At 44.1% G+C, this 26057-nt stretch overlaps 1 protein-coding gene across 2 annotated transcripts in view; it reads right to left on the bottom strand.

Moving 5' to 3' along the window:
* Window positions 1-26057, bottom strand: part of SLC2A13 (solute carrier family 2 member 13) — a 211696-nt gene that overhangs the window by 28668 nt on the left and 156971 nt on the right. Inside the window, exons 8-10 of one of the 2 annotated variants that reach the window (XM_072859919.1) lie at window positions 17287-17408; window positions 17001-17153; window positions 15698-15826 (exon numbers count right to left, since the gene is read on the bottom strand). In XM_072859919.1, coding sequence (XP_072716020.1) covers window positions 15698-15826; window positions 17001-17153; window positions 17287-17408 — 404 coding nt within the window. Of the gene's footprint in view, window positions 1-10563; window positions 15827-17000; window positions 17154-17286; window positions 17409-26057 lie in introns of those variants that run through there. The other variant, XM_072859915.1, reaches the window with a different exon arrangement.

The raw sequence follows: 26057 nt of genomic DNA, 5'->3' as shown, positions 1-26057 counted from the left end.
ATCTCTGCTGCTATCTCTAACTATGGATTAACTATAGATCTCCAACTATTAACATAGGATTTTACAATAGCTTAGTAAATATAAACCCTAGGAATTACATTTGCTTTCCTACCATATATCCATAGGATTCTGTAGTTTGGAATTGACTGTGCTTCTCTTGAAGGTAGTGGAAAGATTCTGTTTCACTTCAAAACATATTGGAAGTGGCTCTTAGTTCAGAACTATTGTCTGTTTCTTATCCATTTTAACAGGCAAACTAGCCTTTGCCATATGTTTCTACTAAATGCAAAAATGGAAAACAACAGAAAATGCACATCTGCACACATAGAATAAAATGTAATTTAAAAAGAACTAATTTATTAATTTTTACCAAAAAAAAACCCCCAAAGGCTTAATCTTCCTTCCATAGCAGATCTATTGATTCATTCTATGGCTGTTAACACTGACAAATCTTTTATGTGTTTCTGTATTTTGCCTGCAGATTGAAAATCTGAAATGCTTTCCTCTTCATTTCAGTGTTTGTGTGACGCTGCACATCACAACAAATAAAAGTTTCTGATAATACTGTTTCTAGGTTATATTCTTTCTTTCTAAAAAAGTTCCTAGTAAAGGTGGCAGGGAGACTCACTCTGTTACTGACATCTTCTACTTATATATCCATACACCTTTACTTATAAATACATATTCATATCTATAGATCTTACAGATGTAAGTGTGTGTGTATATAAAAGTGGGGGGGACGGGGGGGACGGACACTGACGTTAGCCAGCTGACTGTGTGCAGGATCCTGGTCATTACAAACTGGGCTTGGCAAAAGCTATGCTGGAGGCTACTCCTTAAAGCCTGCAGGAGATTTGCTGTTATAAGGTAAGTATGTTGTGCTTTCTCCCTTGGAGACAGCTGTTAAAAGATTCACTGCCCTTATTGCCACCAGGTCGGTTTCTTTTATTTCTACATTTTGTAATAAAAGGTTTTGCAGATGAAGGGATGTGTGTCACCCAGCCCCGATGAGATCCGTCGCCATTCTTTGACTCTGTTCTCATCATCAAACTAGTGGCTGTGTTTTCTTCCAGCTTTTATTTTTGAAGCTAAGAGACATTTTTAAAAGGAGGTCTACATTTCCCAACAGTTTGCAGGTTTATGCCATTTTAAAAAGAGCATCTCAGAAAATTCAGTGGACTTTTCTGTACTCGGAAGAAAATAGCATTGTCTTTCGTATATACAAATTGCATACGTAGGAAGTGGCTTGCGCAGCCAGACTTCTGAAATGCGTAACTATCATTTAGCCAATTCACTGCCCACTTCCTAAGGCTTGACATAAGCAGATTTTCTTTTTTCTCTTGCGTCAATTTATTGTCAAAGCAAATTCCTAGTAATTTTTTTATCTGAAACTGCAATGTTCATCTTCTTCACAGGAGCTATAATTTATTTGAATAACAGCTATGGTTTGCTGAAAGCTCAGCCGTTACCGGTGGTTTGTAAGGCAGAGTTGTTCACTCAGCGTTATGAAGTCCCTTCAGATTGTGCCACACCAGCAGCAGCCCACGCTGGCCTGAATTAGGACATCTCTAAGGTGTGTGTTTTCCCAGCAATACCCCGTGCCTGGTAGGTACCTGTCAGCCCTTCCAGTGGTGCGTGTCCAGCTTCACGGCCCTCCCCACTGCTCAAACTCGCTTGGTCTGCCAGCCTCCTGCAATATGCTGTGGCAGGGGCCAGTGAATGGCACGTTACAGCTAAAGCTCCGGCGCTGTATACTTTATATCTGAGTTTCCAATTAGGCTGGCAGGTGTAAAATTACCGCATGGCCAGGGAGCTCTCTGGTGGCTGTGCTTAGAGAGATGCTGAAGTGACCCAACCTGAGGTAAACTGCCAGTAACTTGCAATGGAGGTTATACTCCTGATTTCTGCAAGAGCGGCATCATTGCTGGGACTTTTAAATTTTGTTTTGTTTTACAGTGAAGTGAGCGACCCAAATTCAGGCAGATACTCCTGATGCGCAGAGCTAGCCTCTGAGCGGGACATGTTCCCAGTCCGCTCCTGTGAACCTACGGGACAAAGCGTGCAGGTCAGAACTGGAAAAAGAGAGCTGGTTGCACTGTATAGACATATGTGTGTAGGGGTTTCAAATGAAGCAATACATCTTCATTAAGTTATCTCTTATATCTCTCATAATTCAGAGCCTTTCAGTGGGTATAGCTTATTTTCACTTCAGTCACTAACACAGAAGTTTTAAAAATCTGTCTGGTTCCAGCCAGGTTTCAGCCTAGATTGCACCATTTCCCAGTACTGAAATTACGCAGCTCAGTGCCAGACACACGTTTTTGGACTGGCTGTACGTAAGAGCTGCATACACGTCTCTAATGCAATAATTCGCCACTTGGGATATGTCAATCACCGTAGATAATCATGTTCCAAAGCCTTTGGATGAGAGTGTATAAAATCCAATTACCTTACAATTTTTACCTGTAATTGCAGAGCAATGAGAAGAAAGAAAACTATCTTTGTAGTGGTATGTGTGCTGGCAATGATGATAAATAAGGCAGTGTGCTCTTTTTTAGCCACTAGAGAAGTATTTTAAAGTATTTATGTTACTATTATTGCATTAGAAGAGAATCATGCTTCCTCCTTATCTCAGCGCCAGTCTCCCCCTCCGTTCAGGTGCTTTCTTTCACCTGATTTTTTTTGTGGCTTTTGGGAAGAGCTGAGCTTGGTTTAATAGGAGTCTCCTCTCTCTCAGTGCTAGCCTCAAATCGTGCTTTCTTCAGCTGATACTTCAGCAGCCAACGCTGTTTAAGCCACCAGTATTTGTAACCTGCAGGAATGACCGTCATCCCACTATACACAACCAGGAACCACCAGCTTTCTCTGAGGAAACGGCGTAGGCAGAGACATTCCTTGTTCATCCATGTTAATCTTCCTGGAAGTGTGCTAAGCCTCTGGGGAGGCCACAGAAATGTATATGATTTTAACTGTGTTTGGTGAGAATCAGTTATAACTTGAGTTTTGCTGGGGAAAAGGACAGAAGTGTACCTGTAATTAGCCAAAAACTGGGAGTTAAATTGGTTTAGTGTTGGCACTCGAATGCTTCTAAATATAGATGGAAAGAAAGACTCTCTCACTGAAAATGTTACCCTAAGCTTCAGTTAGAAGCAGTTTTAGTATGCACCTGGTATCCTTTTGTGCTATAAAATCAGATCTAGTTACAGTAACCTGCAAGGTAAGACTTTGGGCAAAATTTTCTGGGCAAGCACCTGATGCGCAGAGTGCTTGCCCAGACAGAAGTTTTGTTTCATGAATGTTATTATGCCAAGACCCTCCACATACTTTGCAGAAATCCTTATTTCATTTTTGTGAAGGATTATCATTGTGAGAAATGAGAAGCTTAAGTCTTCATACAAGTGATGATTTCTTAGGTGGAAACTGTTTGTGAATGGGCTTTTTAAGGGTTTTAGCAGAGAGCAGATTCAGAAAGGATGAGGTTTCCTGGAAAAAATATTCAACTCTCTGCATCCAATGCCCCATCTGTCCCCACAAAAGCGAATTACTTTCCTGCAACCCTTCTTCAGCCTTGTCTCTCTGACAGCCTCTGATGGGTTACCCGCATCAGAGCTCACTTCTCCAGGGCTGGTGACATTGAACTCCAACAAGGTCTCATACCTCTGTGAGCCGAACACTAAATGCTCTCCCTCTCACCTAGCCACACTGCTGTAAATTCACACCCTACACCTCGACTGTGGGTGCTCGCTCTGGGTGCTGCAGCTCTCTGGATGTGAAACCCAACAGAGACCAGCTTGTGGTGAGCTCCCGCGCAGTGCCCAGACAGCTGCAGAGGATGCCGATACACCGGCTCCGTGTGAGGTGACGGGGAATCCTGGGCTGAAAGACAGAGGGGTGGCGAGTCAGTGAAGATAAGGTGGGAAGCCGCAAGAGGCTCGTTGTATTAAACAGAGCTGGATAGAGACTGTGTTTGTGCATGCTTGCAGAGGGAGGGCTGTGATTTACTGCCGCTGTGTCACGCTCAGCACACAGGGGCTGGCTTGGCCAAAGGACCCAGAGCTGTGGCCATTTGTAGGACAAGCCAATACATCATATTGCAGAAGATTTACTCTGTTCCCCAGGCTGGAGTAATTCACAGGAAAGAGGAGGTCTGTAAGGAGATTTGCTCTTGAGAGAAGCTGCACTTCCTGCAAATGGACAGATTTTTGGAGACCCCCTGACCAGCTGAAGCTGGTGGGGATCTCTGAGCTTGCCCAGTCCAAGCCCCGCTCGGAGCAGGGCCAGCCGGAGCAGGATGCTCCAGGCTGCGGCCAGCCACTGTCACCGCACACCTGGGCTGGGATGGGGGGATAAACCACACCAGGTAGGTGACCCCAGGGAAGCTGTGCCTGCTCACAGCGGCTGCTGCAGACGGAGGCAGCTGCTGCCTGCAGCGGTTTCCTCCCTGTGCTGCGAGCAAGGCCGGAGCCTGGGGCTGGAGGAAGGGGAGCTGGCCGTGCGTGAAGAACAAGGCTGGGTGCTGCTGCCCTGCTCTGGCCCCATCTCCTTGGATCGCATCTGTCTCCGCTCACCCACGTTTCCCTGCAGCGACGAAGAGAAGCGGCGTTTGACCTCGACACCAGCTTGTCCCTGAGCGCCACGGCTGCTGTGCCCCAGCCGTGGCAGCTCTGCGGCAGCGCCTTGGGGCTGGGCTAACAACGGGCACTGATCCCTCTCCCACCAGGGACCCGGACGTCCCGATGCCCTCAGCGTCTCCCTGGGAATCCCACCCACCATAACGAAACCTGACATACAAAGATAATGTACAAGCTATCTCAGCCGGTACCAGGCTGGGGGCAGCAGTCATTCACCACCCAGCTTACAAAAACTTTGCTCGCTCTTGATTTTTTCCATCATTTTTAGCAGGCCACGCAAGAAGAGTGGCAGGGACACCAGCCCCAACTTAGCTCCAATGCTGTGTGGTGCAGCCGCCTCCCCCTCCGCCCCCCAGCCAGCCTGGGGGCTATGGGTACCCCAAGCACCAGGGAGAGCATGGGAGAAGCCACATAGCATCAGAGACCGGCTCTGACTGCGGTCACACCTTGTGACAGTCCAGTAACAGGGCACACTGTCATGTCAGACATCCTGGACAAAACAAAGGAGTTAATCGGGAGCAGTCAGCAGTCAGATTTGATCCATCATGCCATGAAAAGATTAAAACAAGCACCAGTTTAACAGCAAAGCTTACTCCAAAGCACCACTTCCCAGCAGGGACCGGGCCACCCGCTGCAGGCCACGACTGCCACTTTGGGGACGCTCCATCCCAAACATCATCTGATGTTTGCAGGACGGCACGTTATGTGACTGCCGACAACCTCCCCTCTTGCAACTGCAGTGACGCTAAGTGATGCTGAGTGAAGGCTTCAGATGGACAACCTGAACATGGGATTTGGTGGCAGCTGGCTGGGGACACAGGGTCTCACCAGCCTCAGCTGTGGAAATGGCTTTGAGAAGAAGGAAAAGCTGCGGGGGCGAGAAGGCTGCAAATGCCACAGCACTGTCCAAGGGGAACAGAGACACGTGTAAGACAGGTCAGGTGGGCGGCACCAGCCCTGAGCATTGTAGTGCAAACCCCCGTACAATTTTGGGGAACGGGACTAAAACACACAGGTCAGCTGCACTACGGCTGCCTGTTCAGCACCCACACTTCATGCTTTGCCTGGTGGAGTCTGAACCGACCCAGTCCATGCTCCCCACTCGGGTTTCTGGGCGTGCTGGGAGCCTGTGTCACACTGCCGGGGTGCTGCTGTCCCCTCTCAGGCTCCAGGAGCTTCACCGTGCCCCTCCCTCGGGGCACCCACGGCCACTGCAGCAGCTGGGGAAGGGCTTTGCACGAGGCTCCTGGCAGGGACCTCTTCCTTAGGAGCCTGGAGGACTCTTTCATAAAGGATCTGGGGATGATGATGAACTATGCCAGTAACACAAAATCAGGGAGATGGGGAGGAGCAACACTGACAGAGGCTACAAGCAAATAATCAGCAATTGGGTCCATTTAAACAAAATGCACCCAAATGCCCTCAACCATGAGGGTGTCCTGTTAAGGAGGAGAAGGGCAGGACTTGCTGGCAGAGCAGGGCTCGGCCTGGAGCACGGTGCCAAGGGCTCGCTCTGCACCTGCACCTTGCCACCGTGCATGAACGGGCAAATGCATCTGGGGACGGGGAGCTGGGCATGGGGACTGGGGGTAATTCTCTTGCTGTATGTGGTCTTGATAGATTAAGCAGTGAACAAACTGCAGTGCAGTGCCCAAGAAATGTAAAAAAAAAAAAATAATTGAAGAACAAGTCTATGAAAATCTGAGATCCTGAAAAAAACCCCCACCTTTTAGAGAGAGATTTCGACCATTCAATCTGCTTATCAAAAGATCAGTTACTGCGTAGAGGTGGCACCACAGGGAGCAAACACAGGCACTAAAGGACTCCAGTGTGGTTGATCTACCAGAGGGTGACAGTGCCCTGCACCTGTCCTCCTGCCCTCAGAGGGGAAGAAGGGGGGCAGTGAACAAGCATCACTGGTTCGCAGCGTGTGACATCCCGGCTCTCTTCTCACTGAGTGCCCAATCGGCACAGAGGGACTGGCTCTGGAAGTGACACTGCTCGCCGGCTTGCTCGGGTGCTGCGATCCATGTTGAAGTGCTCGCGCAGAAGCTGCTGCATCCTCAGCCCGGCACCCATCTTCTGTCTTTGCTTCCCTCCACCCAGGATGGTTTGACGGTGCTCCCTGCCATCAAGCGGTGGCGTAGCAGAGGCGCCATGTCCCCACACTATCACCTCACTAACGTCCCCCATACCTTATGCCCTGCTTCCTTCCTCCAGCCCCTGCTAGGGATTTGCTCCTTGCTCTTTCTGCCCATGTTTCCTCGGCAACCTGATCCAATCTCAGCTTCACGTATCATCTTCATTAGGGAGTTTAGCTAATCCAGCCCCCTCTGCCCTCCAACTGCTTGTGTATCTCCAACCACCTTCCCAAAACCCTCACTGATCCTTCAGGCATGGACCTTCCCCACCTCTCCATCCCCCTTTCACTGCCTTTGATGAAACCTGAGCAAGCGTATAAAGCACATCTTTCCAATGGGGATGGGCAGGTGGTTCACCACTTTGCTGAAGGGGAGGGCTTAGTTTTTCCTTCTGACACCTGAGCCCTCAAGGGATGCACTCCCCGGCATCAGTGCGCTGCAGCTCGTACTCTCCTTATACTGCGCACAAATCCTGCAGCCTTGGCGGATCTGTTTACTCAACATCATCTTTTTCTGAAGAATAACCCACAGAATAGGACTTGCTTGGAAGTTTTGCATCTCCCTGGCCCCTTTTCTTGTTGCAATAAAATGCAGCTAAGCCCATCCCTGCATGGTGATGGTCTTAACATCTTATAGGTCATTTTGGATGCATGCTCCTCCTTCTTCCTTCATACAATACACATCTTACTGCTCTGTATAAGAACCCTGCTTTTCTTTTCAGCATTATGGGTTCTTACTAGCGCTTTGATGGGATATCATGGTACCAAACACCAGAGTGCGCTAGCTAAGGCAAGGGTCACACTTGTGTGAAAAACAGATGGATACTTGTATCCTCCTGAAATCCAGACCTGAAGATCTCCTATAAAACCAATGCACCAACGAAAAGCCCCATGTCCAGAGGTCTCAGACGGGATTTGTTGCCTTTTTTCTATCAAAATCAAGATGCAGAAAACATATCTGGTAGTTCTGCAGTTAACTCTCAAAAGGCAAAAGCTTTCCAAATTTCAGCTCTATGCAGAGGTTCTCTATTAATTACACACACGCACGGGTACCAGGAAGGTAAGGGATGTTAAACAAGCGAGTGAAAACCTGCCTGGGAGACCAGCTAATGAACAGCCCCACGACGAGACTGGTAGAACTGCTTATGGCAAATGCATGTGACTATTTCCACCTGTCTTTCAGCTGGTTGCTTGATGGGTTGAACAGGCTGAATCCTTATCTGTCACGATAAGGATTGAGATGCCGTTCATTTTGGGTCAAGCGAATGTGCTGGAAGTGAAACGGCAGCAGCTGAAGAGCTCAAGTACGTTCGTGCAGGGAGCTCTGCGTGGGCAGGGGCAGCTGGAGGGACGCCAGCTCAGCACAACCCAGCAGGGGACCAACGATCAGAGGAAAGGGACTTCTTTTTTTAAGCTTACCTTTAACTTCTCCACCTACTTCCTACAAACTGTAGCAGCCTTTAAAGAAAGCACTTCATGCCACGCACAAAGCAAAGGCCGTGCAGGACTATAAGGGTGACTTTGGTTCGATGCAGCACCACCCAGCCTGGATGCCTCGGGGGTCTGATCCTGACAATGCTCACAAAGATTTGGGAGCAAGTACTGCTACTGCCTGCAGTTCAGTTCTGCAGGTGGCAGAATCTGTTCGGCAGAAATCAATCCATCAGTAGTTGTTTTGTGATAGTAGCTGGAGCAGAGGGGAATGGGAGAAGGCAAAAAAATGGAGCGTTTGACAGCAGAGCCACCAGCTTTTCATTATCCCACAAAGCTGCCGAGTGGTTTTGGTGACAAGTAATCTGAACGGCAGCCACTCGTCACCTTTATAAGCACTATCAGCCAGAAACCTAAAAACATAACCTGTCAGTGCAAAATGATCAGCTTCCTCTCTCCCCTCCTGGAGATAAGCTCTGCCACAGATAGAGGCTTGCCAAGCAGACTCCTGCTGCCAGCATCTCCCCATCAGCTATACTGCCGCCGGCTGTGATCTCTCTGCATCCTGGACCAAAAGGCTACAGCTCTGTCAGAGGCAACTCTGGACCTTGCAAGGGTTTGATCATGGTACCTGCGGTACATGGAAGTAACAGGACCAACTTCCACTCGGTCTAGCGGGTGCGATTCCTCTGCCGCATGGGGGAGCACAGCCAGGGCAGCCCCCAGCACAGCATGGCCACGGTCCTGCTGCTCTTTGTTAATCATCAAACTGGTTTAAGCAATTTTCTTAATAAAACACAGTTGGGACACTTCCCCGTTAGAAAATAGCAACTTCTGCCCTTTCCCCAGTCGATAACCAAGTCTGAAGGTATAAATTGCTGTCAGAAAACTGGTCTGGGTTTGGGCAGGGGACATTGAAAACCCATGGGGGGACATCGGGACAGTCGGCAGCTCTGCGTAGCTGCATTCAGCTCTTCAAACAAACCCTCCAGGAAGGAAGGGACACTTGTCCGGTGTGCATCATCACAGAAACGCTCTCTGGTTTGAAACATATCATACCAAGATCACATTCAAAGTTATTCTTACCCTTCACTTATTTCAGGCAAGCTCATGGGCTGAGCAATGCAATTTTTCAACTCTAAAGGGTGACCCAAATACCCGAACAAAGGAAACCTTGAGAAAGATTCTGTAATTAAGTATCTCACCTTTTATTTTGTTCATTTACACTTCTGGCACTGACAATTCTTTGAAGATATTTATTTTTATGTAAAGACCAAACTCCATTAAAGCAATCAGAAGAGAAGTCAATTAAATAATTTTACATCACTTAAGTTTCAGAAAATGTACAACACTTTCATACATTATAGGCTTGACTGGTTGCAAAAGGAAATGGCACATGTTTGACATGGTTAAGAAATAACTTGGACAACCCGAGAATTAGTTTTGCCAAAACCTGTTTTGTACTGAATACCTAACACGTGCCCAGGGATTACAGTCTGCCTGGTGGCATCATGTGCATGTTATTATTCAACATGGAAGTATGACTCTCAATTTGGTCTCCAATAACGTCTCAAATAGTCTACACAGAATTTGTCACAGAAAGATCCGGTTAACGGTTTTGTAGGGGTGTGAGATTCACGATGGAAAGCAGAGACGTGACTCGTGCCACTTCCCCGCCATGCCCTGGACCAGCAGGACACTGAGCACATGGAGGATTTCACGCATATGAATAATCCTATTGATTTCATGGGGACTACTCGAACACTTAAAATTGAACAGATGGCAGGCGTGCACTAGGCCGGGCCTGCGGTGTACCACAGCATCCCAGCACCACGAAACCATCTCGTTTCACACCTGTTGAGGATCCATGCAGTTTCTCCTGCAGAAGTCACGATGATGGTCATACATTCAGTCCTCTCCAAAGTCTGTGTAATGTTTAAGGCAGCAAGAGAAATTTGCCTTTATTTAACACTTCAGAAAGTGATGTTTCCTTTAGAAATAGGTGGACGTTATTCATAATCAATCATTGCACCCCTTATTTATATAAATGCGATGAAAGGTCAAACCAAATTTTGACAAATTGTGTCTCAACAGAATTGAGGAGTGTAACTGAACCAGAGTTGAAGTTTTACAATTACATGTGCCAGATCATTCACATGTCACGTACTGTCTAGGGACAACATGAGAAAGCAGGGATTTAGATAAACTCTGTATGCTTGAGGCCTGATGCTGGTCAAACTTCCCCTGGCTTGAGCGAGCTCTACTGAAGCCGACGAGTGAGCACCTCTGAGGAGAGGTGTAGGATTAAAAACATGCCGCTGGTTCACACTAACAGGTCATTGTGGCTAAAGTGTATTCTCATATACAGAACTCTGGAACACCATTAACACCCATTTACAAAACACTACAGTGATGGTTATTGGCACATAAAAAACTCTGTCTCTATATGAAAACATACACAAAATAGATAAGAACTGCCATTGTTTTCAGACTTTTAAAATCTATATATAGTTGCCTTTAAGGAGTTTTAACCCCCAGTATCACAAACAACAATATTTCTTTAACAATGTTCACCTAGATTTTACTGTGCTGACATTTGTAACACTGCCACAACCGAGACCACTTTGTGGATTATGCTTAACTGTACTGTACACAAGGCGATGAAGATCGATAGAAAACCACTAAGATTTTTGCACAAAAATGTGACTTGTTAAAATCCAGAGAACAATTGAGTCACTTTATAGGCAGCAGCTACATGTAAGCTGTAAATGTTACCCGCAATAAAAACACATTTTGCCATAAAGCACATATTGTGGCATTATCTGCTTCTGGCCTGGTACACAAAGCTCGATTTTCTTCCCAATGCAGAGGAATGGGGTTTGATTAGCTTGACTCCCTCAGAAAAAAGTGCACAAATATCTTACTCCTTAAAGTGCTTCGCAGAACTGTCTCTTCTGCCTTGATTTCTACCCCGAGATCTCTCTATGCTGTGAAGACTCTGCCTCTTTCTCACGTAGTGATGTTCAGCTAACAAAGCCTCTTATGCAAGTACAAGTAAAATTTCAAGACCGTGTTAGAAGAGCGTTCACGTTGAGAAGTAGAAAGTTGGGTATAAAGCTGAGAAGTACAGGTCTATCTTTTATTAGCCCACTGCGCACTTGTGGGACTGCACCCAACACCCTCATGGCCGAAGGAAAGACCCTGGCTCAGGGCCTGTACCAGCCCCTGAAAGTCAAAACTTCTCCCCAGTGCTCAACCCGAGTGAGTAAGAAGGGCAAAAGAGATTTCACCGAGGAAAAAAGTACTAGCTTTGCAAACTCCATTGCCATGTTCTCACCTCTGCGTGGGCATGGGAGAGGAGCGCTTGTGTGCTTCTTGCCCCTCAGTCTGCCAGCCCCCTGTTCCCATGCACAGGAGCACGCACGTCCCTTGGTCCCACCATCCTTCTCCCACACGGAAGAGAAGTCAGAGGCTGCTCCTTTTGGATACGACACCTGCCTCTACTGAAACATGACTTCAGGGGGCTTTTGATGCATCGTTTCTTTCTTCTCCTCTCCCAACCCGAACTCCTACATCAGTGAAATGCTGCATTTACCAAGTCATGCAAAAATAAGTCGGTGTTGGAACAATGAACCTTGGGGCATATCCTTTCTTGTCCCAAAATTTCTGACAGCTGTCACTGCAACTCACAAGGTAGCAACGTCTGACAGCGATCTAAGGTGCATGTGTAGCAACGCAACTTCAGCCCTCGGACGAGTCCTGGGGCCTTGCTTCATTTCTACGTCTATTTTCAAAACAGGTTTGCTTCTCTCGTTAAAAACTGATTTTGATCAACAAAGTGACAAGGGGAAGAAACAAGTGGCAAATTATCTCAACCCCTCCAACACTTTAGATTTGCAACATGGTGAACAAACTGCTATATGTGTATTAAATGTAAAAAGATTAAAAATGCATCAGGACTTGTTTCTTTTATACTTGCTCTTAGACCAAAACATGTAGAGTCAATAGATTAATCAGAATTAAAACATCTCAAATTTTTGTGTATAATCAACATCCAATTCATGCCCAACTCCACCACCAGTATTACTCTAGCATTCCTGATGCACAGAATACCTGAATTAAGTGTGCAGTCCTTGTGAAGAAACTATTTCACATCTTCTGCAGAAAGCTTTCAATAAAATGATATTGTGCTTAGACATACTATTTATGCTACTTCATAAATTAAAATCCTGTCATAAGAAATTATTCAGCTACACTGTATTTTTTATTCTTTTATCCAGAACATTACTAAGTCTACCCTTAGCAAGAATCTCTTAAAACTTAAAATATGCACAAATATAAAAAATATTTGCAAAATAGAAACATTTATTTAATTTTCTTCATACATTATAAATGTTCACAGATTCTAAAAATAAAACCCTAATTGCGTAAGATTAATTTCAAGTATTCGATCTCATTTTTATTACACGTGATGCTTGGTACTAGGTTCAGTGTTTCTCAGGTATGGAATGTTATCTTGGTGTAAAGCAACCCTAAAAGGAAGACTTAAAGCCAACTCTCCGTGGGCAGGGAAGGGGGAGTGACAATAAAGAAGCCAATGTATTTTGCACCCTCATAGCCGGTAGCAATGATAAATAAAATGCATGTGTTTCAATCGTTTTGCCTCGAGAAAAAGGGCACGGGATGCAAACCTTCAGAAACTGCTTTCAGTAAGATTGAACTTGTTGTGTGAGAAAACGAGCCCAGTGCAGTACGCAGCTGAGCACCATTTTGGAGAACGTCCGTGAAACAAGGCTGGCAGAGAGAGATGGTCTGCTGCTGCTAAAAAGCCCCAGCACTGCCTGCAAAACAAAAGAGGCTGATCTTGTGACAGCGATCTTTCCAGTGACTTGCTTTGGTTATGCCCAACAAATGCAGCCGTTTCCTGTGGACACAAGTGCAACGAAGCGCGAGGTCAGCACTGACACTGGCCGGCGCAGGAACACCCTCCTTGGCTTACACCCCGCTCCAGCAAAACATGCCAAGCAAGGGGACGTTCACAGGTGTAACAGCGAGTGTGGCTCACACTTTTGGGGAGATCAGAACCATAAGTCCCTGTTCTCAAAAGCCAGTAAATTCCCACTTAAGCCTATCAACCACGTAAGCACAGGTTGGGCGTTACACACCTATACACACGCTGTTCTGGGTAACGAATCTGTTCTGAATGAGGGTCTTCAAACACACATTTTTCCATTTCAGGAAGAAACCAATTTGCCCTTAAAACTATTTTGTTCTCGTCTGTGCCAAGTATCCCGTTTTCTCATTTCAGGTACTGCACCTTCAGTGAAGGTTTCAAAGAGGTGACAGCCTAATGGAGACATCCCACGGCGGGTGCATTTGTAGATAGGTCTGGAGACCTGACCATTTTCAACAGCTGGTGCTTTGAAGCATAAAAGTATTGTGCGCTTAAAGGGGAGGCAAGATGTAAGGTGTAAGAATCCAGCCCTCTCACTACATAAGGAGATATTCAAGGTCAGGCCACTCTTTGCAATGATTCATTTGAAATTCCCTCTGTCTACTATGCTTTCCCCTTTTAGTCCCAGTCAAGTCACAGAAGGATGATTTAAAATGTTTTCTTTCCAAAAACATTTCTTTGATTAATGAAGTAGAAAAGAAAATAATGCAAAATACGCCCAATCACTAAAGGTCAATAATTGGAGGGTAAGAACTCCCCCCACAGAAGATCAGATAACATAATGGCAGACTTCTTTACAACAACAAAACCCTACGTTATCCAATAAAAATAATTTAGTAACAAATGTCCAGTCTCAGTTTTGATAGTAAACCTACATTCAAAATATTTTTCAACCCAAGAAAAGCCCACAAAGCAAATCTATAAAAGCTAATGAACCCAACAACTTCTTTAATCTTTACACAATGAAAAATAAATGTGTTTTTACCAAATAAATGGGCGGCAGCCCACAGGCAGAGGAGTTCTTCCACATTCTTTCATGAAGCAAATGTTTCAAAGATAAGAATTTGAACTGTTGATGCTTTCAAACTCGTATCTCTGAAGACTTAAAGCAGTGAGGACAGAGCAAGGAAAAAAAATAACGTAGTATTTTTATGTAGCTGCATAAAATTCAATTTGCCAAGGCAAGCAATCATGGCAGGTGAATAAAATACCATTCATATTTTCATTACCAGGCTCAAGGCAGCCAAGTTGATTTTTTGTGCCTGACATTTTCTTGACAATTTTGCAATGCTTCGGTAAGGCGATTAATATGACATGTAGGCTTCTGCCCATTGCCAATATTTCTCTTTAGATCCAGCAAGACACTGGTTGACTAAGGGCATTTGAAGGAAAAATGTGCTGGGATTCATTTACTCTGTACATACAAAGATAAACTGAAGGCAATATGATTATGCACAAGCAAAAGGCGCAGGAGGGATGACCACCGTGCATTTAGCAGCACAAAACCTCTCCCCTCCTTTTCATTCTTTTAGCTAATGAAATTTTGTGTTCAAAATTAGGCACGAACGCAAACGTTCAAATGCAAAAAAGGAAAACAAAAATAATTTCTTCCAACTAACTGAAGCCTCTACATTGTACCTAGCAATACATACCAGTTCATTTGTATGTGTGGCCACACACTTAGTTCTGTTTTCCTGCTGTCAGGTAGTTAATTTTGGCAGTTTCTCTCACAAACACCAAATCCCGACCGTAGTGTGTACTCAAGAGCAGCAGTGGCTAGATAACCCAGTGTAACACAGACGTACGTCACCCCAAGTGAACCTCCACCCAGGTGAGTATGGCTCTCTACTTGTTATCTCAAATAAATAAAAACAGAAATTATCTTAGGGCAAATTTGGGAAATGTTCCCTCCAATAGACATAGCAGATATTTGTAGTTTCCTAATCAGTTAAACCTTTTAAATGGCTACCATTACAGCAGCTTATGCATTCGTCATTCATTGTACTGCACAGCAGAGCTATTTGCTAGGCTCCTATGGGACGGGGATCTGACAGACGTCGGCTGCTTTCTGATTAGCTACTCTATTCTTTTATCTTTTGTCAGTACTGAGGATAAGGACAACACTGACCATCTAGGATAGCCTTCTGTATTCATCTGGTACAGTGCACCCTACTATATACCTTGGGATGGTGCAGTGTCGCACATACTTGGTGAATTCACATAATCGTGGAATTCAATCTCTTTTGGAAGCCATTGCTTTCAGTTATCAAGAAAACATTAGCATACTGAATTTCCTCCCCAATGGAGCATTTTTGAACGTGAAGGCATTTTTAACTAGACAGTAGAAAGGAGAACCAGACCAGAAGCAGGGCAGTGAGGTCATCAGAGAGCTGCTTTTCCCCCAGAAGGCTTTTAAATGATTAAATACATCAGCAGCTGAAAATTATTCCACATCAGAAGCATCATTGTCAGAAAGATGGTAATTACTTCCCTTCACCCGAATATACTCAATATACCTCCCTTCATCAGAATCTGACATACCACATGTACATAGCCTGTTTTCAAACAAAGATTCAATTTCCTCTAGTTTTTTCCCTTTAGTCTCAGGCAGGCAGCCGTAGATGAAAACCAGTCCCAAGCCAGCAAACCCTGCGTAGAGGAAGAAGGCTCCTGCAATGTAAAACAATATGCACAGTCGGTTACAGAAGTTCCCGTCCCTTCTCTGCTCCAGAGCAGAGAGAGCAGCAGAAGCAGCAGGCTGCAGGTACCAGAGGAGTGTGTAAAAGCAACGGTTGGAGCGGCATCATTAAAACAATGAGCTGCGGGGCTGTGGGTGTGGGAGAAGGCTGCTTTATTGCATCACTCCACAACAGAGTAAATTATCAAAAGCAATTTCATTTCACATGGAAAATAATACACATATTTTTTGGACAAGTCATTCTGCTGTTAAAATAAACAGCAATTAAATGGTTGCATATCCAATTAAAAAAAACAGATATGAAAGGCAAGAACTTTCTCAGTTTATCTTAACAGTGAAGGACACAGTAAGACAACCCCTCAGAACAAGAAACTTTAGCAAAAAAGAAATAGTCAAGATTAAAATAATGCTTGTGACTCTTACACCTAATTATTATTTAAAACTCCTCTGGAGAGACAATTAGCAGTGAGAAAGCACTCGTTCCCCCCACACACACACCTTACCTAGGGGGGCAGAGAAGGTACCAAAGGACCAACAAACATTTACCTGCTGCATGTTTCTAGACTGATGACTCAAAGGAATGACAAGTAGAGCTGAAAGGCTCTGTACTAGTAATGATATGAAGGTCATAAAAACTCCCTAGCAGCTTAATGTAATTTAAATGACTTGTACTGGAGTGGCTGAGCAGTAAACTGACACAGTCTCTGCAGGCTCCAGCAGACAGGACTTAATCAACAGCCGGGCGTGGGGCAGTAGCATCTTACACAGCTATTTCTGCAAGGACCATCTGATCTTGGCCTTGGATGCCATCATAAACTGGAAAATTGCAGATGCTGTCTCCTTAAGTGGGAATCAGCATATTTCACCAAATCAAAAGTGGTTTTTTTTTTTCCAGCTTCCCTGTTTTAATCAACTGTCTAGGTTCTCAGGTAAGGACAGAAAGAAATCTTTCTTATGAAAGCTGGACCAAACTCTGTGATCCAGGTAGGTCGTATCAGGTCTCTAGTCTTACTAAACCACGGTGGGTTGAGAACACTGCATTCACAGTTGATGATTCATAGCAAAACCAACTGAGTGACCCAGAATCAGTAGAAAACCTATGCGCCAATGGTAGTACTGCACACACGGACACATATTGTTTCTTACCGTAGTACGTCAGATATTCAGCCGTATGCAGGAATGTCAGTGACACGAGCACATTGAAAACCCAGTTCACTCCAGAGGAACATGCGTTTCCTGTACTTCTAGCCCAAAGTGGGTAAATTTCAGAATTGATGGTCCAGGGCATAGGACCCATCCCTAAGAATTAGGAAAGAAGGTCAATCTCAGTTTAATGTCTGGACTCAAAAGTAAATTTAACATGTAGCCTCACTATTCGACATTTTACCTTTACAATTTTTTAACTTATATGTGTAAACAAACATTTGCTTACCAGGTGCAAAGAAAACCAAGTATAAAATAAGGCCCAGAAGTGCTGTCCAAGAGTATGGAGTGGGGCAGAAATTGTATGCCCAGAACAAATCTTCCTTTTTGAATACTGTTTCATTTGAACACCTGAAAAATAACAATAAAACTTAGTATTAAAGAATTTTCAGGGAAATGGGTGACATCTCAATATAAACATGGCACATAATGTCTTATGAAAAGCTGACAAATGTAAAATTAAGATGAAAAAGCTCCATCGCTGTTGATTTATCAAGATCTTGGAGCCAAGTCCTACATTCAGAAATGTGCTTTTTCCCAAGCCTGGTCTTAGGAAGAGTAACCAGCAGAACATTCCTGAATTTAAACACTTGCCTTGTATCTACACATCTTCTTCAAATGAATAGTCTTTACTGTGCAAGCAGTCACACCAAAGCCAACGAGACCATTCACGTGAGTATCGCACAGTGCAGAAAGAGCTGCAGCAGCAGGACTTCGAGCTAAAGATGCCGCACACAGGGATTTAAGGTCAAATGGAAGTTAGTCCTTAAGTCATTGATGAACTGTATGCTGCACATTTTGGGTGTAATCCGAGCGTGCCAAGGTCAAGTGAAGTTATAAGGAAAAGAAGCGTATACTTTCTTTTCTATGCAGTGAAATAATTTGGAAGGCAGCATTTCTAATTAGACAGTAAAAATAAAAATCAGATCTGAGGTAAATAGTGCCTGTGCTACTGAAAAAGTGACTCTATTCCAAGGACTATGTCGAAATCACATTATTTATAGGAAAAGGTATAAAGCCAGGTATTTTCATCTGACTGTCAACAATATATTTTAAAGGAATACTGTCAACTTAATTTTTTGTTATAAATCATATTTTTGAAAATTAGCATTTGTTTAAAGGGACAACAAGTGTCCTGGTTTAACACCAGCTGGCAGCTAAGCACCATGCAGCTGCTCGCTCACTCCCCCTCCAGTGGGATGGGGGAGACAATGGGAAGAGTAAAAGTGAGAAAACTGTGGGTTGAGATAAAGACAGTTTAATAGGTAAAGCAAAAGCCGCGCATGCAAGCAAAGCAAAGCAAGGAATTCCTTCACTCCTTCCCATGGGCAGGCAGGTGTTCAGCCATCTCCAGGAAAGCAGGGCTCCATCACGCATAACGGTGACTTGGGAAGACAAACGCCATCACTCTGAACGTCCTCCCCTTCCTTCTTCTTCCCCAGCTTTATATACTGAGCATGACGTCATATGGTATGGAATAGCCCTTTGGCCAGTTTGGATCAACTATCTTGGCTGTGTCCCCTCCCAACCCTCCCTGCACCTGGCAGAGCATGGGAAGCTGAAAAGTCCTTGACTTTTGGAGTCCTTTTCAAGGACTTGAAAAGTCCTTGACTGCAGCAACAACTAAAACATCTCTGTATTATCAACACTGTTTTCAGCACAAATCCAAAACATAGCCCCACACCAGCTACCACAAAGAAAATTAACTCCATCTCAGCTGAAACCAGGACAACAAGTCATAACTGTAACTAGAGAAAAATTTCAGCTGCAACTACATCAATTGCTACAGCTGAAAAACCATGTACTTTTGGGAAAGTAGACTTAGGCAGACACCACCCTTTCCTATGCAAACAATGTTATTTACTTGGAGAGAAGAAATCACAGAGAGCTGAACATCTGTCTGGGTTACCATTTCCAGATCAGCTCAGCACTTATGTGAAGGACATGACCCTCTTGATAGTAGGAAAACCAGAATGAAGATGCCTGCAACAGGCGATAAATCATAGCTGGGCAATGAGTGGAGAGATGGTGGAGCAATAGATGCTCTGAAACATTTCAGAGGACCTACCACCACTGCAGTTGACTTTCAAAAGCAACTTCCAACAAAACATTTCTCCTCTAACTTTCCTGCTGAGAAATGACCAGGCAGAACCAGGCTGAACAGGAATGTGCTTAGCACTGGTGGCCAATCCACAACCAGTTCTGGGGCAGAAACCTTCTTTATGCTGGCATGGACGTACCAACAGGACAACATTTAAGGCAGGATGTCACTGTGAAGTCACAAACCCAATTTCAGGACAGCTGGAAATCCAAAATTCAAATACACTTAAAAGAGAGAGGTTAACCCAACAAATCCCAGAAAAACGCACATCTGAAACCCCAGCCAAACCCTAATGCTGCCTTAACAGCAGTAAGCCGCAAGATTTGCAGTTCCACCTTGCACTTGAGCAGCACCTGAGCAGCCGGTGCCAGCGCTTCCCAGAGAGATGCTGGGCCCTTGACATGCTGCTGGCAAAGCAGCCAGTGCTGCCGTGCACCTTTCCACCCTGCCGCAGCCCTGCCTTGCCGAGCTCCCCCAGAAAGCCCGTCTCATCCAGCGCACACAGATTCATTTCAGTCTTGAGGTGAAAAACACATAGAAAACAGGCCAGCTGAACATCTCTCTCAAAGATATGTCCCTTGTGCCTGGATACAACAGGCTCATGGCCTCAGCTGCTGCCTGGCTACTGGAGCACGCATCAGCCTAAGACACCAGCAGCTTCCATGAGATCCAGAAAAATCCAGAGATTTTTCACCTTTTCTCAGCCAAAAGTGCTGCTGTCATCCTTGCCACTTTCTTCTGTCACTTTGCTCTTTCATGGCTCAGCTCAGCATTTCTTTTTCTGTTACGAGCACGAGACACGGATCATTCCCTGTTAGTGAAGACCTTGACGCTTCCCTACCACTCTACGCACTCCTCACCGTGTGCAGGTTGAATCAGGTTTGAGCTACGTCCCAGGCACAAGACATACAGAAGACTGAACTATGCTGGAGAACTATGCATATGTTTAAACCGGCTGTTCCTTACACATTAAGGAAATGGTGTTTGAAAGATTAATTACTGAAAACCCGGTGATCCCGTTGCCATCTCCCGCTCAGTCCCGCATAGCTGCCCGCTCTGCATCTGCGCCACTGAGAGACCACAGGATTGCTCCGTTTCACACCATTTTAACAACATCACATTTGCTTCTTTTGCTGTTACTCTAATTTCATTTGCAGGTGTTTGGTAATGAATACAAGCTGATTAGCATTTTAAAACATCTTAATGCTGAGATTGGTTTCTCCATTCTGCCCAGCCAGATCAGCAGCTCCTCAGAGAGAAGGCTCATGCTTTCTCTTGAATGCTACTATAAACAAAGACATACTTGGTTTATTATCTTGCATCCATCTCCATCAGCGCAAACCAACCTGCTGATTCATACAGACACAACTGCCAGGAGGTCTGGATGTTTCCTTCCCCTGCCATCTTTCTCCAGATGTGTCCTACTTTCAACAGAGTGGAACACAAATGATACAAGGGAAAACCAGATGTCTCCAAAGCCTCCTATGGCTGGAGCCACTCATCTATTCTCCGCTGTCTGCCTGTAACTGAGAGGAAACTCTGTTGCAAGAAAGCAGATTCAGTGCATTGAAACAGGAAAAATAGCACTCGAGACTAGATTTAACAGAAACCTTGCGTCGTGGTTTAACCCCAGCTGGCAACTAAGCCCCACACAGCCGCTCGCTCACTCCCCCTCCAGTGGGATGGGGGAGAGAATCGGAAAAGTGAGAAAACTCATGGGCTGACATAAAGACAGCTTAATAGGGAAAGCAAAAGCCGCACACGCAAGCAAAGCAAACCAAGGAATTCATTCACTCCTTCCCATGGGCAGGCAGGTGTTCAGCCATCTCCAGGAAAGCAGGGCTCCATCATGCAAAACGGTTACTTGGGAAGGGAAATGCCATCACTCTGAACATCCCCCCCTTCCTTCTTCTTCCCCAGCTTTATATACTGAGCATGACACCATATGGTATGGAATAGCCCTTTGGCCAGTTTGGCTGTGCCCCCTCCCAACTTCTTGTGCGCCCAGCAGAGCATGGGAAGCTGGAAAGTCCTTGACTAGTGTAAGCACTGCTTAGCAACAACTAAACCATCAGTGTGTTTATCAACACTGTTTTCAGCACAAATCCAAAACATAGCCACATACTAGCTACTATAAAGAAAATTAACTATTCCAGCCAAAACCAGCACACCTTGCAGTAATAAACTGTGCTTTGCTTATCTTTCAGTAGTAAACCAGCATGGTACACAGAGTAAAAGCAAAGATATCTGCATTTGCTGGCGTCTTGTAGTGCTGGGCACGTTCAAAAATAACACTCCTTCAAGGCTGGGGATTTGTTCAAGCTCTGTTACTGTGCTAATTCTACTGCTATACTACTATTTCTACAAGATCTATTATTTTGCTGAAAAACATATTAATAATTACTGTATAATGTACTATCAGACAAAATTCTGAATTTTGTCCTGCCTGAAGAAAGCATCTATGATGGAAAGCAGACGAGTAGCTACCCATCACTTCACAAGCTGAAACGCACAGAGGAAAATGCCCTGTAAACCACGTGCAAGTGAAATGATGCAGTCAGGTACCAGCACAAAGAGTTTGTAAATACCAATATGCTGGGTAATCGCCGTATCAGTATAAACAGTGAAGACGCACCACATCATTTCCTTTGAAATTACTGCCAAAGTGAAAACATGATAGTGCTACATTGAAAATCTTTACTGTGAATTTCTTTCATTACGTATTTTCCACAGATAATTTAAGAGGCACATCTGTTCTAATTAGTGAAAACCTGACCTTCCAAGAATTGATGCAAACAATTCTACTGAGTGGAAATAAATCAGAACAGCAGCAGTTTTCTAAATTACAGGCATTATATGCTTGGTTTCATAATCACAGAATCCATCCTTTATCAGGTATGGTCTGTAGTTCAGAAGATCTAAAGCTTTGCTCCCCACCTCCTTAAATTACCTTCATACGGTACATAAAAGAAGGTAAGAGAAGAACAGCTGGTGTGGGTGGTCTACAATGTTATTGCTAGTAACAAGAGGATGAAACAGAATAAGACCATTTCCTTGATAATCAACCTAAATTTTCCTAATACTTGAGCCAATTTGGCTGTGGAATAATTCTCAAGCGCAACACTGAAAACCACAGATAGGGAAATGGCTAAAGAATAAATAGCACAGGCAAGTGAGCACAGCACAAGACAGAGACCCAGCTGATTTTCTCCTCAAATTTCCATTAATTTTTGCTTTGCTGTAGAGTGAGGACTGTGTAGCCCTAAAGATATGGCTTTTGTGGGAATTAAATGTTTCATTCTGAACAGTTCATATATTTTTAATATGAAAGCTGCTGACTTTTCATTGTCTTTTAAACCCTTGAGAAACATCTTAAATGGATTTAGATCAAAAGTCTTAAAAGGTCAAAATTCAAATCAAATCAGGGTAAGGAAATAAATTACTTCTAAATAAAATCACTAATGTTATCATTCATCTCATTAAAATGCTTGTTAGAACCGGCATATTTCAAAATTACACATTCTGCTCTGAGATAAACTTTAACATCAGGTGCTGATAGTACAGAAAAATTTTAGACCTAATTCACAGTTTCACTAATCCCCCATTTCTTTGTTCTAAGAAGAGTAAAACTACTTAAGGAGTGCTCTTATGCCAGACTTTTGTGTCTGGGTTATCAAGGTGATGATAATCTACAATTTACCAGCTTAGTCTCCAGTGTAACACAGATTTATTGGGTTTAAAAAATCTCCTTTAAAGGATTTTTAAAGTCTCCTGTGTACAGTGCTGACTTTTATATCATGGCAATCCAACCGAACAATATACATTTATGCCAAGCTCATCTTTTCACCTGCAGCCTGGTCATGGAAAGGACAGAGGACCAAACAGACATAATTTAGAGTAGCTGCTCTTTGGACTGAGAAAGGTTTTTGTGGAAGTTGCTTGGGAACAACTAAGAGTATTTATGCACAAGCAATCACTCATCCTGTGGAAGAATCTGGACCTTGACATTTGGGTTAGTTCTCACAACTTCAAGCCCCTCTTTTTCTGCTAAAGATATTTAGTTGTCTGAACAGACCTCTAACTATCTTTAAATTACTTAAAGGACAGAATTTAGCAAAGTACCAGATTAACTGTGTAATAATTTACTGCTAGTCAGACATGTAACTAAGAACAACTTTGGAAACTGCCTCTATCCTGTCCATCAAGTGGCCTCTCTAATCCACCCATATACATTCAAAACAGTTACATCAGCACAACCCACAGAAACCAGTGAAACCATAAGGTATAGTTTCACCATAAATCAGTATATTCTGATTTAAAGAAAAATCTCTGCTCCTTTCAGTGCTTAATTTTTATATATACATACAGTAAGATGCTATCTGAAGTACTGAGCAAAGCATAACTCTTTCCTGAAGGCAAACAGATTAATTTAAACCCAACTAATGTCTGAATCAATACTTCCTAAGCTTTCTCACAGTTGCCCAGCTACTGGCTTCTGTGCCTCAGAGAAGACGCACTGCAGCTCCACGCCTCTCTGGAGAAGTTTGCATCTACCGCTTTGACTTTGTAATTTACATGAAGAAATAACTCATCCATTAAACCAGATGTTGCTAAAAATATGCAGATGAAGCTTCTTACACCAGATGATGGCAACTGAAAAAAAATGGAAAGAACAAACAGATGCAGCCTTGAAAAAATGTACCCATAAAATTTCATGGTATTCAGCTAGACATTGCTTAACCTTCATTGCATAAAAATACCAGCAGCGTTTTGGGATGCTCATTGAAGCCTTTTGCTATAACTGGCAAAGAGTTTTTAAAATACTAGCACACACTTCAAAAACTTGGAAAAATAGTTTAGTTCACAGCAAGAAAGCAAACTGCACCTCAGCAGATTGCCGATGCATTTGCACAAGACTGAAAAACAGTCTTTATCACGCTGAGGCCCCCTGCTACAGGATCTATCCATTACACCTATAGAGCTGTGGGTGATACCCTGCATAAAGAACAGAAACCAGGGCACTTCAATGGATAACAGCTATAGTAATTGCTGCTGTCCAAAATATTTCAAAATATCTTAAACTAAAGAGACAAAGCCAGTTCCTTTCTCTATGCAATGCTTTCCATGCCAAGTAAGTTTAGTAGCAGCTACTAGGGCTAGAACAATACCAACAGGAAAATTATTCTCCTCAAGCCGAATGACTGGCACTTCGTACTCTGCATCTGGGAAACTGAAAGCACATATTCAAAGATAAACTAAAAAAACCCCCAAAAAAACCAACAACCCAGAAGCTTGGTTGCTTTGCCCATTACAGAGTCAAAGAGTTTAGAGATGCTTTCTTTATTGTGTGCTGTAGGGTAAGAACTGAATTTCTGAAAATGTTTTACATTTAAATCTGCATTTCTTACAGATCTGCTTGGAGGCAGCACGTAACATATATAGAAATAATTGTCAATTATTCACACTGAGCATCTTTTCCCTTACTGGCTGTAATCTTCTGATCTCTCTTTTATCTTCTCTCTTACAAAAGAAACAGAGACTCTACAGACTGCTAAAATCTCCTAAAATCAATCACAAGGAATTTTTCACTATAGCTCATGCACACTATTAAATTAAAAAATTACTTAATAATTCATTTACCCAAGCAGAAGACCTTACTGAAATACTTACTTCACAGAAATACCTCTCTCTAAGACATAACTGCCTTCTGTCATGGTTGGACGGGTATACTCTTCGCTGGGTAAAGAACTGGCTGGATGGCCAGGCCTAGAGAGTGGTGGTGAATGAAGTTTACTCCAGTTGGTGGCTGGTCACAAGCGGTGTTCCCCAGGGCTCTGTGTTGGGGCCAGTTCGGTTTAATATCTTTATCAATGATCTGGACAAGGGGATCGAGTGCACCCTCAGTAAGTTTGCAGATGACAGCAAGTTGTGCGGGAGTGTTGATCTGCTTGAGGGGAGGAAGACTCTACAGAGGGACCTGGACAGGCTGGATCGATGGGCTGAGGCCAATTGTATGAGGTTCAAAAGGCTCAGTGCCGGGTCCTGCAGTTGGGTCACAACAACCCCATGCAACGCTACAGGCTTGGGGAAGAGTGGCTGGAAAGCTGATCGGCAGAAAAGAACCTGGGGGTGTTGGTCGACAGCCAGCTGAACATGAGCCAGCAGTGTGCCCAGGTGGCCAAGGCAAAGGTGCTGTGGTTTAGCCCCAGTTGGCAACCAAGCCCCACACAACCGCTCGCTCACCCTCCTCCCAGTGGGATGGAGGAGAGAATCGGAAGAGTGAAAGTAAGAAAACTCGTGGTTTGAGATAAGAACAGTTTAATAATTGAAATAAAATAAATTAACAATAATAAAAAATTGTAATGAAAAGGAAAAAAACAAGAGAGAGAGAGAACAAAACCCAAGGAAAAAACCCAGTGATGCAACCGCTCACCACCCACCGACCGATGCCCATCCCAACCCTGAGCAGCGATCGCTGCCCCCTGGCCGACTCCCCCCAGTTTCTATACTGAGCATGACGCCATATGGTATGGAATAGCCCTTGGGCCAGTTTGGCTGTGCCCCCTCCCAGCTTCTTGTGCGCCCAGCAGAGCTTGGGAAGCTGAAAAGTCCTTGAGTAGTGTAAGCACTACTTAGCAACAACTAAACCATCAGTGTGTTATCAACATTATTCTCATCCTAAACCCAAAACACAGCACTATACCAGCTACTAGGAAGAAAATTAACTCTATTCCAGCCAAAACCAGGACAGTATCCACCCCTTATTTTATACCACCTCCATCATGCCCATGTCCTACACTTTCCAATACATTCCAAATAATCACCATCACTTTTCCTGTCCTTTGATATATACACACAGATATAATTCCCTTGGTCTATGGGCCATCCCTCTAAAATGT

The sequence above is a fragment of the Ciconia boyciana genome, chromosome 1 (genome assembly GCF_034638445.1).
Source record: "Ciconia boyciana chromosome 1, ASM3463844v1, whole genome shotgun sequence".
Classification (NCBI taxonomy): domain Eukaryota; kingdom Metazoa; phylum Chordata; class Aves; order Ciconiiformes; family Ciconiidae; genus Ciconia; species Ciconia boyciana.
This window is presented reverse-complemented; position numbering and strand designations above follow the sequence as displayed.